The sequence below is a fragment of the Rana temporaria genome, chromosome 2 (assembly GCF_905171775.1).
Source record: "Rana temporaria chromosome 2, aRanTem1.1, whole genome shotgun sequence".
Taxonomy (NCBI): Eukaryota; Metazoa; Chordata; class Amphibia; order Anura; family Ranidae; genus Rana; species Rana temporaria.
The window spans coordinates 61,389,325-61,406,556 of NC_053490.1; the positions used below are offsets into that span (position 1 = coordinate 61,389,325).

The window sequence follows — 17,232 nt, forward strand, 5'->3', positions numbered from 1 at the left end:
GCAGTCCGGCCGGTTACCGTAACCGCATGGTACAGGAGATTCAGTTTCCTGTTCCCGACCGGACTGACAGGAAGTGCACACACTCAGTGCTCACTTCCTTTCAGTCTGGCCGGGAACAGCAAACTAAATCTTCTGCAGCGCAGTATGCGGTAAGGGGGAGGGAAAAAAAACATGGGGGAGAGCCGGGGAGGCAGTCAGAAGAAGTACTAGCTGACGTTTGGCAGCAGCAGCTGTATGCGGCGGTATGCGGTAGGGAGGGGGGGGGGTTAAAAAGAACATGGGGGGAGGAAGCCCCCCGCTTATAGCAGAAGAATTTTTTACACTTGTCAACTTACCCCCCCCGCCGCTTTTCAACTTGAATCTCAGCAACACCCCCTCCCCCGCTTCTTGCTTGGGGCCCCCAAATTCCTTCAAACGGCCCTGGCTGGCTGCATTCATTTTTCTTTTTCCAATGGGAAAATTTTCAGCAAATACAGAAAATACCTGTTAATCTTGCTGGAAATAAAATGTAATTATAACTTCATGTGACCTAAGAAAAGCACAAACATACGTATCTTTCTTGTGTAACAACTAGTTCCATCAACCTACCATGTAACTGAGATGAACAAAGGCCAAGCACGGCTTGTTTGACAATTCCTTCATAAATACGGTGGAGAAATTAGTGTAGCCAGGAAAAGCTGGGAAATGTAATAAGCACAGGATTACAAGGTGCTAATAAAGGAAATAAACCCTGACATTTTAAAATAAATGCAGCCACCACATCTAAGAACTTGTAAACTTCAATATATTACATGTTTGTTTTTGGGGTTAGATATGCTTTAAGTGGTCTACAATTAAAAATGTGTTAGTGGTAGACCACCAACTTTCTGGGTATCCATCTAACACTATAATGGGAAACAATTGCCAATGAATAGAAAACCATGGGTTTGTAAACTTTCTTTTGTTTAGATGAGTATGAGGCATCCATGACCATAGTGCTAAAGTCTAGGACAACCATGGCCATTTAGCTAAAGTCCAGGGCAACCATGGCAATGGCAATTAGGCTAAAGGGGTTGTAAAGGTTTGTTTTTTTATTTTCTAAATTGGTTCCTCTAAGCTAGTGCATTGTTGGTTCACTTACCTATTCCTTTGATTTCCCTTCTAAATGTTTTTTTTTCTTTGTCTGAACTTCTCACTTCCTGTTCCTCCTCAGTAAGCTTGCCCCCATCATCCGAGCCGTTCTGGCTGGTGGTTAGTCAGCGTGCTCGCCCCCTCCCTTGGGGCTACATCCCTGTGGGGAGACACTGGAAGACCCTGTGATAAAACTGCACATTTTAGAGTGGCCTTTTCTTGTGGCCGCCTCTTTCACACGTCAGCTCAGTTTTTTAGATCAGTTTTTTTTTCATCAGTTGATCCGTTTTTCCATCAGTTTTTCATCCGTTTTTCGTCCGTTTTCAGTCAGTTTTTCATCAGTTTTTCATCAGTTTTTCCATCCGTTTTTTCATGCGTTTTTTTTTTTTGGGGCTTTTTACATATTTTGATGAAAAACGGATGTTAGCGGATCGGATGGTAAACGGATCATCCGCTAACGTTCGTTTTTTTGACGGAAGAAAAATAGGGTTTTCTTCCGTCCAAAAAAACGGAACTTAACGCAGACGGATGCTAACGGACGTTAGCGGATGCTCATCCGCTAACGGACGTTAGCGGATGCTCATCCGCTAACGGACGTTAACCCATAGGGAAGCATTGCGGTCCGTTAACGGACGTCCAAAAAACGGACAAACGGTACGGACGTGTGAAAGAGCCCTAAGGCATACCTGTGCAATAATCATGCTGTCTAATGAGCATCTTGATATGCCACACCTGTGAGGTGGATGGATTATCTCGGCAAGGGAGAAATGCTCACTAACTAAGATTAAAGCGGTTGTAAACCCATCGATGTAACACTTAAAAAAACTGTTAACATTCCCGGCATGCCGGAATGCTAACTGCACATTGGTTGTGCTCTCAACCAAACTGTCAAACCATCCAATGGCTGGTGTCATAACTGATCACATGTGCAGCTTCATGGCAGTTGAAGATTGAACAAAGGCCAAGATGGCAGCTTCCTTGGCTGAAAAAGATAGGAGGGTTTACAACCGCTTTAAAGCCCAGGTTCACACTGGGCTTCGGGAATGAAGCTGTGCGAGTTCAGCTGAACTCGCACGATTTCGCTCCCGCTGGCAGTCCCGATTTCGGCCACGATTTCAGAGACATCTGTGCAGGTTTCTGCACAGATGTCAATGTAAATCGCGGCCTAAAATCGCAAAAAGTAGTACAGGAACTACTTTTTGAAATCGGTGCAGCGCCGCAGATGCGGCGTCGCACCGATTAGGACGGTGTCATTGCCGACAAATGCTGCTGATTTGAGATGCGATTTGACATCTCAAATCGTACCAGTGTGAACCAGGCCTTAGACAGATTTGTGAACAATATATAAGAGAAAAAGGCCTTTTGTGTAGATAGAAAAAGTCATAGATCTTTGCGTTCAGCTTATGATAAATAGGGGCAAACACGAAAGTGCTGCGTTTATAATTTTGCTGAGTGTACTTACAGCACTATTAAAACAGATAGGGAGTACACACTGCTTAGAAAAGAAAAACAGGTTAAGGGCGTTATGAGTTTTGCTCAGTGTAGATAACACCACTTAATGCAAAATGTTATTAAAGTTACATTAACCACTTAAAAGCCCCGGACCTTTAGGCAGCTAAATGCCCAGGCCAGGTTTTGTGATTCGGCACTGCGTCGCTTTAACTGACAATTGCACGGTCGTGCGACGTGGCTCCCAAACAAAATTGACGTATTTTTTTCCCACAAATAGAGCTTTCTTTTGGTGGTATTTGATCACCTCTGCGGTTTTAATTTTTTGCGCTATAAACAAAAATAGAGTAACAAATGCAATATTTTTAACTTTTTGCTATAATAAATATCCCCCAAAAACATATATAAATTTTATTTTTCCTCAGTTTAGGCCGATACGTATTCTTCTACCTATTTTTGGTAAAAAAAATCACAATAAGCGTTTATCGATTGCTTTGCGCAAAATTTATAGCGTTTACAATATAGGGGATAGTTTTATTGCATTTTTATAAAAAACATTTTTTACTACTAATGGCGGCGATCAGCGATTTTTTTCGTGACTGTGACATTATGGCAGACACTTCGGACAATTTTTGGGACCATTGTCATTTTCACAGCAAAAAATGCATTTAAATTGCATTGTTTATTGTGAAAATGACAGTTGCAGTTTGGGAGTTAACCACAGGGGGCGCTGTAGGATTTAGTGATCACCTAGTGTGTGTTTACAACTGTAGGGGGGTGTGGCTGTAGGTCTGACGTCATCGATTGTGTCCCCCCTATAAAGGGGATGACACGATCGATGCAGCCGCCACAGTGAAGCATGGGGAAGCCGCGTTTACATACGGCTCTCCCCGTTCTTCAGCTCCGGGGAGCGATCGCGAGGGGGCGGCTAGCAGCGAATAGCCACGCCCTCATCCCAGATCGCTCCCCGATGATTTCCGACCGCCGCATGTACCGGGGGGGGGTCCCGATCGGACCCCCGACCCGCGGAAAGGTAGGGACATACATGTACGCCCATCTGCCTGTACGTGCCATTCTGTGGACGTATATGTACATGTGGTGGTCGTTAAGCGGTTAACAAGTCTGATAAAGTAAAAAAATTATTTATGTAAAAATATCCACCTTGCTAAAAAGTAGATATTGTAGGACAGGGGTGTCAAACTAAATTTCATCATGGGCCGCATCAGCATTATGATTGCACTCAAAAGGGCCGGTTTTATCTGTAAGATTAGATGTCCAGCGCATCCCCTCCCCCTTACATTAGATGTCAAGAGCCACCCCACCATCAGAAGTTAAGTCCCCCACTCTCCCTTACATCACAGTGCACCACCCTTACCTTATGCTGCTGCTGGGAAGAAGCTGGATGCATTGCTTGAAAGCAGAAAGTAAGGGTCTGGAAGATGATTAGAGGAGGGCCACATGAAATGGCCTTGTGGGCCTTGTGTTTGATACCTGTGTTGTAGGATATGCCTATACAGTTGGCTGCTCTAGTTGAGATACAAATAGGCATGACACAACAGTTGTCCAGTTCCATAGTATTGGGTAGACTGGTCGATCATCTCATGTCACACTCAAATATGTTATGGAACCCTTTCTTGCCATTATTCCCCCCAATATAGGTTGTTGTCTAAAGCATCTTATTCTCCTCTCACATTATGTTATTATGGAAGGGTCGACTGAGGCACATGGCACATGTTGCCATGTTAGAAAATGTGATTTTTGCGATTATGTTGGTATTGATTGTGAAATCTGCCGCATATCTCCCACTTCTTGAAACCTTCATATATTTATGTAATAAAAACTTTATTACAATACCATTTATGCCGCTCTTTGCTTTCCACCTCATGGAAAGCTGCTGAAGCCTAATGGTGGGACCAACTGGGTTCTCCCCCTCCACCTTTTCTTGTATAACCCCCTTGTTTTCTCTTACACAAGCAAGTGTTTACTCCTGAGCCCCCCACCCGCTATTCTTTTATTATTATTTATTTTCCCTATTGCAGGCGCTTTTAGAGATGTTTAGTGTTGGCAGCAAAGAGCAAACTTCCTTGTGAATGAGGTACTACTTTGAATCTTTGAAACCCCTACATTCACCACTCTGTTGTCGTTTTATAGTTGGTAGCTGCTGGTGCCCTTATTGCTCAATGTACCCGTTTAATGTGAGCACCACTATGCTCTTGCTAGTTTCATTTCCAAGGTTACTGCTTTTCGTTAGCTTTTTAGTTACTGGATTTTTCTTTTGAAACTGTAAAACCTTTCAAGAAAATACAATAACAATGATTGTACCAGAAAATACCATTTATGTACAATGGCAATGTAGTCAATACACAGTTTAAAGAGCAGCTCCGATGTGCAGTTTTCCTCCTCCCTCCTAACAAGTGTAAAATAAAGTATTTTATTACCAGATATACTTGAGGTGATTGTAGCCGTATTAGTGCAATTGTGACAGAGAAAATTGAGTATTACCAGATATAATAACAGATATTTTCCATGTTGCCATTCATATATGCCTTTGTTGTAGAAGGATCGGTAGATCATGTATGTGATGTGGATGTTACTATTTGGAATGTATTTCTAGACAAGTAACTGTGTTGTCTCTGAACGCCTGTATGTGGGTGTGAGGTCAGTCCTCCCCTTCCACATCTCTCGACAAATTTGCAGATTTCCCATCACTTCCTATTTGATGAAACCATAGTCACAGTGATAGAAAGTGAGGGGAAATCTATTTTCCGGTAACAAAATGAGACTAGAATCTTTCTGGAATGTCATGATATTTATTCACATGATTTCACAATCAAAAGCCTGATATCCAAAAAATGAGATTACACACAGCAAAATGACAGCATATTCAAAAACAGATGCAACATTCAGTAGAAAAGCAAACTGTGAGTGACGTATGGAGCAGTTCTTCATATCACAGAGAAGCCTCTGAGCTGTGTCAGCCACTGTCACTTTACATTCACAGTTCAATATTTCTAGGTTAAAAATGAGGAATTCGATTTTAGCTCATGGAATTCTTAATTTTCATATAATATACTTAAATTGGCCTGCAAATTCTATTAACTTTGCTTCTTATCCTCTTGGCTTCTATCTGTGATTTTCAACAAAGCATTTACAGCTTTAAAAAAAAGCATCTATATTCTAAAAATGGTGGTTGACGTAGACCATGATATTACCTTTAACAGTCAACTCAACTTGGGCTTACCCCATTTTTGACCAAGAGTTTAATCTCCTGGCTGGTCCTCCCTGTTGTCCAGGAACAGACAGATCAAAACCACTCTGACCCCTAAGAGGCAGAACCTTGCCTTGGAATTATTAACCTCTTCCTATAAGAACTACACTAAAGGATGCAGTCCTCTTCGATATATTCTACAGGATTAAACTGAGACTATACAGTCCAGCAACAAGTATCATGGCTGAAGATCTGAGCAATCAGAACGTCACACACACTTGTAGGAAGTGTAGGAGATATCCACCTGGACACCTAGATGGAGCCTTTACCGGCTCCTCTGTATGTAAGGCCTCGTACACACGACCGAGAAACTCGACGGGCGAAACACATAGTTTTCCTCGTCGAGTTCCTTGTTAGGCTGTCGAGCAACTCGACAAGCCAATTTTCTTCATTGCCGTCAAGGAAATAGAGAACATGCTCTCTTTTTGGCTTGTCGAGTTTCTCGACAGTTTCCTCAACGAAAATGTACACACGACCGTTTCCTCGGCAAAAAAAATTCTCCCAGCAGTTTTTTGCTGGTTTTTGCCGAGAAACACGGTCGTGTGTACTAAGCCTCAGTGCTACATTGATTTTTAGTAGCTCAGTCACGCTAAATTGTTAGCGATTAATCTTTGAAGTTAGCCACGCTCATGGCAATCTGATAGAATGGTCAAAGTTTCAATTTCATTTGTTTTAAAATGAAGGCATAACATGGTGGTTGTGATGGACCACAAGGAGCTGGAATCAAAACCTGGTGGAAAATTCTGCTCACTTTCAATTAAATTGCCATAGTGTTTTCCTTTTGATTTGATCTTACAATTAGCTTCAATAAATTATTGCCAAAGTTTCAACTTTACAAATGTTTGAATTCTGGTGGTCGATCAGACTCATGGGTGGTAGATGGAGATATATTGTCACTGTATGTGTATATTCTTTTGATGAAAACTAGTTGAAATTTATTGAAAATTGCCATATCAATGGGCAGCTTAGGCTGAGTTCACACTGATACGACACGACAGTCACCCGACTTTCATCCTACTTTGCTCTGCGGCATTAGTTATACATCCATCCGACTTTCATGAACAGAGGATACTACTTTGATCTGACTTTGTGATAGTCTGACTTGTTCTTTGACCAATCAAAACAATCCCAGTGCAAGATAAATTATTTTTACTGCTGCTGTAATCACAATGTCGGATGTCAAAAGTCGGATGGTTAGGACAAGGATCCTACTTTGATCCGACTTCAATGATATTCAATGGGCTGAAGTAGGACCAAAGTCCGTCCAAAGTAGTACAGGGAGCATTTCCAAAGTCCGACCGACTTGTGTCGGACCAGTTAAGACGGCTCTCATAGGGAAACATTGATTGTGAAAATGATTGTGATTGTGATTGTGTCATGCGACATGAGCTCCCAATGTCAGAGCGTTTGTCGTACCAGTGTGAACCCGGCCTTAGACTACACTGGCAATGAAATTGCTTTGCTACTGAGAGATTTAACTATTTGTTGGCAGACAGCTCATTTGTATCACATTAAATTTAGTAGCATACTAATGAGATAACTGCCAGCAAGCAGTTTAATTGCACATTAGCAAAAATAGTTAACCACCTGTGTAGCCTTAGCTCAATGGCATCAATGGCTACACAGATGGACAAATTGTTCTCTGTGGTGTAAGCTATACATGTAGCATTTAGTAGCCATTTGTTGCACACAACTGGACCATTGTGTATTAATAAGTGATCAATCACTAAAATATGATACTTGTGTAGTTTACACCACAAGGAGTCATTTGTTTCATCTTTGTATTGATTGATCACTACATTTAGAGAATAATTGCAAATAATTTACCTGCTAAAGTAGACTCATATAAATTCCAAGTGCAACTCTAGCATCAAAGGAGAAATCTGTTCTGGATGGACTCGGCCCTAAATGACTTTAAGCGTGATAACATATATTGAAATCAGTGCATAGCCACATTTGGCTCTGTGGGATAGCCAATGATACAGTTTAGCGAGCATTCTCCAAATCACAGTACTAGTAAGTCAGAGTGATCGGCAGAGATACCTATTCCTCTCACTCATTACATCAGTGAGAGTCTAGAGGAGATCCTCAGCGGAGCAACATCATAGTGGAGAATAGGTCCGCCACCATGTTCTAGCATCAACTGTGATAATCGGCTACTTGACCATAGAGATAGGAAGGTTCCCTTATGCCTTGTACACATGGTCGGACTTTTGACCATGCAAAAGTCTGCCGTGAGTCCGTCGGAAAGATAAAAAACAGGTTCTCTATCTAAGGTCCGTTGGACTTCTGACAAAAAAAAGTCAGATGGAGGCTACACACGGCTGGACTTTCTGAGAAAAAGAACCCGTCTGACTTTTTTTCTCGGAAAGTCCGGCCGTGTGTACGAGGCATTAGGTTAATTTCTTTTTTACCACACAGGGGTTGATTTACTAAAGGCAAATAGACTGTGCACTTTTCAAAGTGCAGGTACACTCTTGAAGTGCAGTTGCTCCAGAGCTTAGTAAATGAGCAGAAATGTTGCTGACTTCCATCATCCAATCATGTTCAAACAAAAATGCTGTTTTTAAAATTTTAATTGCATGTGATTTTGTATTCTTTGCAACGTGAAGCTTTACCTCACTTAATAAACTCTGGAGCAACTGCACTCACTTTGTGAAGTGCACAGTCTATTTGCCTTTAGTAAATCAACCCTGAGTCTCTTACAAAGCTTTATAGCACAATACTGCGTTCAAATGTTTGCTAAACCTGCCAAGGCTTATTCTGCAGCTTATAAACAAAAGATAAATATCTATGTGCAATAGGCAAATATCAAATGGCTCATAAAAATGTAGATTCGACTGCAAAATATATTGCTTTTTACTTATGAAGAATTTCATCCTTGATAAAATAGATTTTTTCCATTGAGAAAAGGGAGAAAAAGAGAATACTGATAGTACAGTATACAGTGATGGGTCTGGGTATAATGCCTTATGCAATATCCTCGTATCATCCAACTGGCCAATGTATTTTACCTGCTGTCTTTGTTCGCTGGAATCTTCTGTTCAATGATATAAAGTAAGAACAGTTTGTTTTACCTACAGCCACAAACCAATCATTTTTATTCCAGCTGGCAGATTATGAAACTTCCAGTGTAATTGGGGGCTGATAACTACAAAGAAAGTTCTTGTTGAACTTGTAAAAATCTTAACACTTTTGTATTCACAAAATGAATACAATAACACTGCTGTTTAAAAGAGAAGTTTGGGATTTTTTTTAAGAATCATACTTACCTATATGGATGCAGCACCGGTCTGCGGCTTCATCTGTCCCCCACTGGCTCTAAGATTGAGAACACTGCTGATCGCTCGGTTCTCAGAGCTCCCTGAGTAGAGAGCTGGTCACTGTCAGTCACCGCTCTCTGCTCTACCCCACTCATGCTCACTGGAGTGCTGGGCTGTGAAGGGGGTGGAAGCAGCTGGCTCAGTCTCCCAGCGGGTTGCTAAGAGGCTGAGCCCAGTGCTGGTCCAAGCTCCTGGGTGGATCCTGCCACATGGTCCTGATCTTTGATTAAGCACAGTGATGTGAAATGCGTTTGCTGTTGCTCCTAGAGCTGCGTTTGTGCATGTCTTGTCCAGGATTTTAATCTTTTTTTCAATAACCATGGATTTTTAATGCTGGAAGTGCTGCCACTTTTCTTTTTGCTTAATGGAACTTTGGGTCGCGGACCAGGCAGGCACCCGGCAATTGACAGCAGTACGGGACTTTATTTGGTGAACTTTAGGAGCGGTGCAACTTCACCTTCTCTTCTGGTCCCGATCTTTCCCCAGCCTGGACCAGCTTTGTGACATCAGCTGACAACGGGGTTCAGCCCCAGGTTACAGGAATGCAGAAAGAACTGCATTCCTGTGATCCATTGGAGAAGTACAGCTTTGGCTGTACTTCTCCTTTAAGGGCAAGCACTACCTGTGTTATGTTTTATAATACTTTACTCTGCATACAGCCCCCCCCCATTCAACTGTGCATGTATTCTGAACTGAGACCTCAACTTCTCAGACCTGGTGTGCCACACCCTCTTGAATATCCACAAACCAATAAGAATGGCATTACTGGCCAATGAGATTTTCAATATGAGGGGTGGAGCAAAGATTTAACAATGTCAAGGGCCCTATTCAGTATGTGTCCAGATTGGATGGCATTGCTGGCTCAATTTAGCAACACAGCAAAAGCGCTTGCAGACCTTGTAGTATCTGCATTTAAACAACATTGCTATTTTACAAACCTGATGTGTTTGCTTTAATATTGTACTCTTTCTATGCCCTTTATTATCATTTATATCTTTGCTAATTCATAATGTATTAAAAACCCCTTACATACAAGAAAGCAATGACTGTTTATGTAGTCATGCCACTGTTTCATATGGGTTGTGTAGGGATCACTGGCATTGTCGCTGTGACTGGAACCACACTTCTGTTACCCCCCCCCCCCCCACAAAATAATAATTGGTATCCAACATTATTTCCAATACCACTAGAATGAAAGCTAAACCTAACTGTGAAATGGGGAAATGTGAGAAGTCCGCACTGCCCTTTCTAAGAGTGGTACACATAATTTCTGCTTCAGGGATGGGGGGGGGGGGCTGCTGCTACTCTCTGTCATAGGATATAAAGGCAGTTAGAAAAACTTTCAGGGGTTCCTGTGGTTTCTGGTGGTAGTACAGTACAGCAGACAGTCCTCAAGGGGGCCCATCATACTGAAAGTCAACAATGTAAAAGATAAGCGCTCCGAAGCCTACATGTAACACACCAGTAACTTATGTGTAGACAGTGGACTGCAGTGAAGCACATTATATACAATATAAATATATTAAGACATTTGAGCTAAGTATATGTATCATCTGGTCAGTAGAAATATTAGGGATCATAAAAGGTGTACAGTACAAGAGCTTATTCAGACACCCACCTAAACGTGACAAAATACAACTCTTCAATGTTCAGCTATGAGAAAAACAAAACCTAAAAAAATAGAAAACTCTCATGTCAGATGAAAATATAACACTGCGTAATCCGCAATATGCGTATGAGAAAATCCCACGGCGTACACGGAGCTCCGAAGGGATTCATAGTAAAAACGGAGATGAGTACTTTACCAAAAAAGCATGCATACAATCGCTGTGGTCGTACAACACGGCCGCCATGATCATGAACACAACAGTGAGGCAGTGATCTGGAATCGGAAAAATGGAGATGGTTAGACGTTGACTAAGCTTTCCGAGGCCGCAAAGTGGGGACACAACGCCATGTCCGTCTTCTGGAGCTGCTTCAGGATCTGTTTGTGGAACTTGTTGCGCACCCGGTTGAATTCCATGATGTCCACAGGGTCTATTTCGATCCAGAACTTGTGGAACTCGTGCATCAGAAAGCCTGAAAAGACATGTGTAAGATTGTTAAACCTGCAGACTAGTCTTGTGTTGTAACTATCTCAATGTAATCTTCTATGTTTCAATAATGTTTATTAAAGATTTTCAAAACAATACAAAAGAATCTCAGCGCATTTTTGTACAGTAATCAAAGCCATTAGGGAGCCATACATTGATGAATTAGCATAACGTAGATCACACCTGCCTTGACAACATTGTCCAATGAGCCCTTAAGATGTGTGCCAGATAGCGAAAGTATCATAATAAGCAATGTACAAGTCTCCCATGACAGGGGCCTACTAGTCTTTATATGTTTCCGGGCCGTCCGGTACTCCACCCACTGGGAAGAGCCCACCCCCCATTCAGCTATCGGGGGGGGGGGGGGGGATACCCCCCCCCCCCTGCACGGACGGACCCCCAGAGGGCCAAACTATCCATGGTCCATATGTGAGCCCATTAAACAACTGACACTGTATTATTGAAATATACTCGAGAACTTTAGGGGGAAAGACAGAAGAAATAGGGGGTGAAATAAAGTTGAGAGGGGAGGGTTGGGTTGGGGATCGGGGATATGGAGGGGCTGCGGTCCTGCGCCCAGAAGCCCATTTTATAAGAAAGTACCTTAGGACGTTGCAAGCATCCTGGGGTCACTGGTAAGATAATCAAGCCATGGATCCCAGACTTTGTGGAACAACTTCATCTTATCCTGGACTAGTGCCATCAACCTTTCGTTCAACATTAGCCACGACAATTTACCTTTAAGCTGACCAAATGGCAGGGCAGCGGATCTCCAATTCCTGGCTATAGTTATTTTTGCTGATATGAATATGAAAGTAAGTAGCCGCCTTTGGGAATTAGAGGCTTCCACCACCCTGTCACCCAGAAGAGATTGTTTAGCTGATTCAGTCAAATTCATCTGGGTAAAGGTATATATAAAATTGTAGACCCTAATCCAGAACCTTCTAACCTTAGGGCACGTCCACCATATGTGATAGGTGGTTCCAACCTGACCACATCCTCTAAAACACTTGGAGGAAGCTCCTGAACAAAGGTGGCCAGTCTGACCGGTACCATATACCACTGCAATAACACCTTATAGTTTGCCTCTATTATTGAGGTATTAATGAGCGATCGAGATGCCGTCTCTGATATCGCATACCAATTCTCCAGGTCAAGGGATTCCTGAAAATCCTTTTCCCATTGAAGCATATACAGGGAGTGCAGAATTATTAGGCAAATTAGTATTTTGACCACATCATCCTCTTTATGCATGTTGTCTTACTCCAAGCTGTATAGGCTCGAAAGCCTACTACCAATTAAGCATATTAGGTGATGTGCATCTCTGTAATGAGAAGGTGTGTGGTCTAATGACATCAACACCCTATATCAGGTGTGCATAATTATTAGTCAACTTCCTTTCCTTTGGCAAAATGGGTCAAAAGAAGGACTTGACAGGCTCAGAAAAGTCAAAAATAGTCAGATATCTTGCAGAGGGATGCAGCACTCTTAAAATTGCAAAGCTTCTGAAGCGTGATCATCGAAGAATCAAGCGTTTCATTCAAAATAGTCGCAAGAAGCGTGTGGAACAGTGTCGCAAGAAGCGTGTGGAAAAACCAAGGCGCAAAATAACTGCCCATGAACTGAGAAAAGTCAAGCGTGCAGCTGCCAAGATGCCACTTGCCACCAGTTTGGCCATATTTCAGAGCTGCAACATCACTGGAGTGCCCAAAAGCACAAGGTGTGCAATACTCAGAGACATGGCCAAGGTAAGAAAGGCTGAAAGACGACCACCACTGAACAAGACACACAAGCTGAAACGTCAAGACTGGGCCAAGAAATATCTCAAGACTGATTTTTCTAAGGTTTTATGGACTGATGAAATGAGAGAGTCTTGATGGGCCAGATGGATGGGCCCGTGGCTGGATTGGTAAAGGCCAGAGAGCTCCAGTCCGACTCAGACGCCAGCAAGGTGGAGGTGGAGTACTGGTTTGGGCTGGTATCATCAAAGATGAGCTTGTGGGGCCTTTTCGGGTTGAGGATGGAGTCAAGCTCAACTCCCAGTCCTACTGCCAGTTTCTGGAAGACACCTTCTTCAAGCAGTGGTACAGGAAGAAGTCTGCATCCTTCAAGAAAAACATGATTTTCATGCAGGACAATGCTTCATCACACGCATCCAAGTACTCCACAGCGTGGCTGGCAAGAAAGGGTATAAAAGAAGAAAAACTAATGACATGGCCTCCTTGTTCACCTGATCTGAACCCCATTGAGATCCTGTGGTCCATCATCAAATGTGAGATTTACAAGGAGGGAAAACAGTACACCTCTCTGAACAGTGTCTGGGAGGCTGTGGTTGCTGCTGCGCGCAATGTTGATGGTGAACAGATCAAAACACTGACAGAATCCATGGATGGCAGGCTTTTGAGTGTCCTTGCAAAGAAAGGTGGCTATATTGGTCACTGATTTGTTTTTTTTTTTGTTTTTGAATGTCAGAAAGGTATATTTGTGAATGTTTAGATGTTATATTGGTTTCACTGGTAAAAATAAATAATTGAAATGGGTATATATTTTTTTTTTTGTTAAGTTGCCTAATAATTATGCACAGTAATAGTCACCTGCACACACAGATATCCCCCTAAAATAGCTAAAACTAAAAACAAACTAAAAACTACTTCCAAAAATATTCAGCTTTGATATTAATGAGTTTTTTGGGTTCATTGAGAACATGGTTGTTGTTCAATAATAAAATTAATCCTCAAAAATACAACTTGCCTAATAATTCTGCACTCCCTGTAGTTTAGTTTTGTTGATACATTCATCAATATTGTATATATAGCCGATATATGGCCCCTGAGTTTGTCATACTGATAACATAAGTATTCCATGGGGGTCAATATCGCTAGGTCACTCTTACGGGCTAGAGATTGAACATAATGATGTATTTGAGAATATCTATAGCGTTCTACTGGCGGCATTTGATATTTTTCCATCATATAGTGTATATACGTAGTAGGCCCTTATTGGTCCACCATTCAAAGGCAAGAGGAACGAGGCCCGGGGTGAACGCACTATTTTTCAATAGGGGTGGCAATGGAGTATGGGAAGATTTAAATTTTTGGGTTCTGGAAAGCCAGTCCCAAATCTCAAGTGAGAAGGATAAAGATGGACATAATATTATTGGTCTATCTTTAGGTGGAAGCCACATAATGTGGCATATAGGGTCAGGGTGACAGGAATAGGATTCCATGGTCATCCATATTGGGTGTGGTAACTTTGAGTTAAACCTGGATAGTTGGGCCACCTGGGCCACATAAAATTATTTCTGCAGGTCATGGAGACCAAGTCCACCTTTCCGTTTAGGAGTATACATTGTGCCTTTGTTCACCCTAGGCCTCTTGTCTCCCCAGATAAACTGGAGGATTTTACTTTGAATTTTCTTTAGGTCACTGCGGGTGAAAGCCACAGGAATCGTGCAAAAGAAATATAATAGCCTTGGAAGGACATTAATTTTTTTTAGTGTAGTCTGCCGACCACGATGGGGGGGTGAATCTGCCATTTTTCCAAATCCTCTGTTAGCCGTTTGAAGAGGGCCGGGTAGTTCCTCTTATATAATGTTTGGACAGATGGGGTCAAATGAATACCTAAATATGGAAGAGCCTCAGGTTCCCACAGGAATTGATGTGACTGTTCAAGTGTTTTCTGAGTGGAGCTTGGTGTGGGGGGGGGGTTCATTGCTCTGGATTTACTATGGTTTAAGTGAAGCCCCGAAAAATCTGAGAATGGATGTAGGATCGTATAGAGATTAGGGAGTGATGTGATCGGAGATGTCAGAGTTAGCAGTAAATTGTCTGCAAAAAGCAGGCACTTATGTTCATAACCCCCACAAACAATCCCCTTGACGTCCTGACATGTACACATTTTTATTGCCAGTGGCTCTATTGCTAGAGCGAACAATAACGGTGATAACAGACACCCTTGCCTAGTTCCCCGTCCGATAGCAAGGGGTTGGGAGGAGTATCCCCGAAACATTAAGGAGGCAGTTGGTGCATCATACAGCGTCCGAAGGAGAACCAAAAAGCGTTCGCCAAATCCAAAACGACGTAATACGTCAAACAAATATTCCCAGGAAAGGGAATCAAACGCTTTCTGAATGCCCAACGAAAGCAACATACCCCGTCTATGTCCCCCACCATCCCAATCTGACTGTACCGCTGAGAGTAGATTTATTATTCTGCGGGTTTGATCTCATGCCTGTCTGTTCGGAACGAACCCAGTCTGATCGGGGTGAATGTAGCGTGGGAGGAAAGTATTTAAAGCGGGGGTTCACCCTTAGAGGGCACTTTCCCCCCTTAGATTCCTGCTCGTTTTTACTAGGGGAATCGGCTATTTATTTTAAAATATGTGCAGTACTTACCCGCTTACGAGATGCATCCTCTCCGTCGCTTCCGGGTATGGGCTTCGGGAATGGGCGTTCCTTCTTGAGTGACAGTCTTCCGAGAGGCTTCCGACGGTCGCATCCATCGCGTCACGATTTTCCGAAAGAAGCCGAACGTCGGTGCGCAGGCGCAGTATAGAGCCGCACCGACGTTCGGCTTCTTTCGGCTACGAGTGACGCGACGGATGCGACCGTCGGAAGCCTCTCGGAAGGCTGTCACTCAAGAAGGAACGCCCGCTCCCGAAGACCCATACCCGGAAGCGACGGAAGAAGATGCAGCTCGAAAACGGGTAAGTACTGCTCATATTTTAATACAAATAGCCGATTCCCCTAGACCGAACGAGCAGGAAGCTAAGGGGATAAAAATTTTTTTTTTACAAATGGGTGAACTCCCGCTTTAATCTTAGGGCCAGGACCTTAGTTAACATTTTTAGAAATCGGGCGATAATTAGCACAGTCCCCATGATCCTTACCCGGTTTCGGTATGACATTTACAAAGGCTGCATTTTCATGACCTGGGAGTTTATTACCCCGTCTCAGGTCATTAAAGTACGCACATAGGTGAGGGGCGAGAATCTCTTGATATTTCTTATAATAATGGCCGGGGTAACCGTCCGGCCCTGGAGTCTTAGAAGGGTGAATAGTCTTTATGGCTGCCTTGATCTCAGTTTCTGTAAAAGCTTCGCCCATCAGTTCCGCATGGTCCTGGGTCAATTTGGGCAATTGGATATCATGGAAGAATGCCTCTATCTTAGGTGGCTCCGATTTATTCTGAGGGCTATATAATCTGGTATAAAATTTATGGAATTCCTTTCAATGTAATCTTCTAATATAGTAATAAACATAATGCTATAAAAAATAAGATTAAAGGGAATTAAACACAGCACATCATTTTTCCACTGATGAAAGCTATCAGGTATAAAAGGAACCTGATCTGGGAATCTTGTGGTGCCTCCTGGTAGGTTTATCCAGTCTTTAGATCAATCCATGGGTCTCTGTGGATCTTAGGCCCAGGCTTTACATGGAGCCTCAATCCTGTTCTGGAGAAAAGCCCAACTTTAACTCGCCGACCAGTGACGTACACATATGTCGCTTGACTTTAAGTGGTTATACCGTTTTTGAGAGCCAGCACTCTTGTAAAAGCAATCCTAGCGTCTAATCAGCGGGAGGGGATGTTCCTTCACTCCTGCCATCTTCTGCGACTTTACCGGATCTTCCGTCCCACCGGGAGTCCCGATCGACCAGCCAGCACTTCCACCGGCTGATCACAGAGCCGAACAAAGACCGGATTGGCTATGTTTGGCTCCATGATATAGTAACCTGGAAGTGATGACCTTACATCGCTTCTGGTTTACCCAGATGTAAACCGTGTCATTTTTAAAAATGAAGAGCATTTGATCTCACTGGTATTGGTGTGATCAAAAGCTTTTAGGGGAAGAGGAGGGATCTGGGGTCTTATAGACCCTAGATCTCACCATAAAGAGAATCTGTCTCATGATGTTTGAAAGGCAAGTGGTGAATTTTTTTTTTTAGGCGACAGTATAACAAAACAAACAAATAAATAAATAAATAAAT

The 17,232-nt window shown here is 42.7% G+C and overlaps 1 protein-coding gene across 3 annotated transcripts in view; it reads right to left on the minus strand.

Moving 5' to 3' along the window:
- Positions 1-10,059: 10,059 nt before the first annotated feature.
- ELMOD1 (ELMO domain containing 1) overlaps positions 10,060-17,232 on the minus strand; it is a 228,966-nt gene continuing 221,793 nt past the window's right edge. For all 3 annotated transcript variants that reach the window (XM_040340256.1, XM_040340257.1, XM_040340255.1), the window contains one exon: positions 10,060-11,229. In XM_040340256.1, coding sequence (XP_040196190.1) covers positions 11,057-11,229 — 173 coding nt within the window. In that variant the 3' untranslated portion in view covers positions 10,060-11,056. The remainder of the gene's footprint in view (positions 11,230-17,232) is intronic.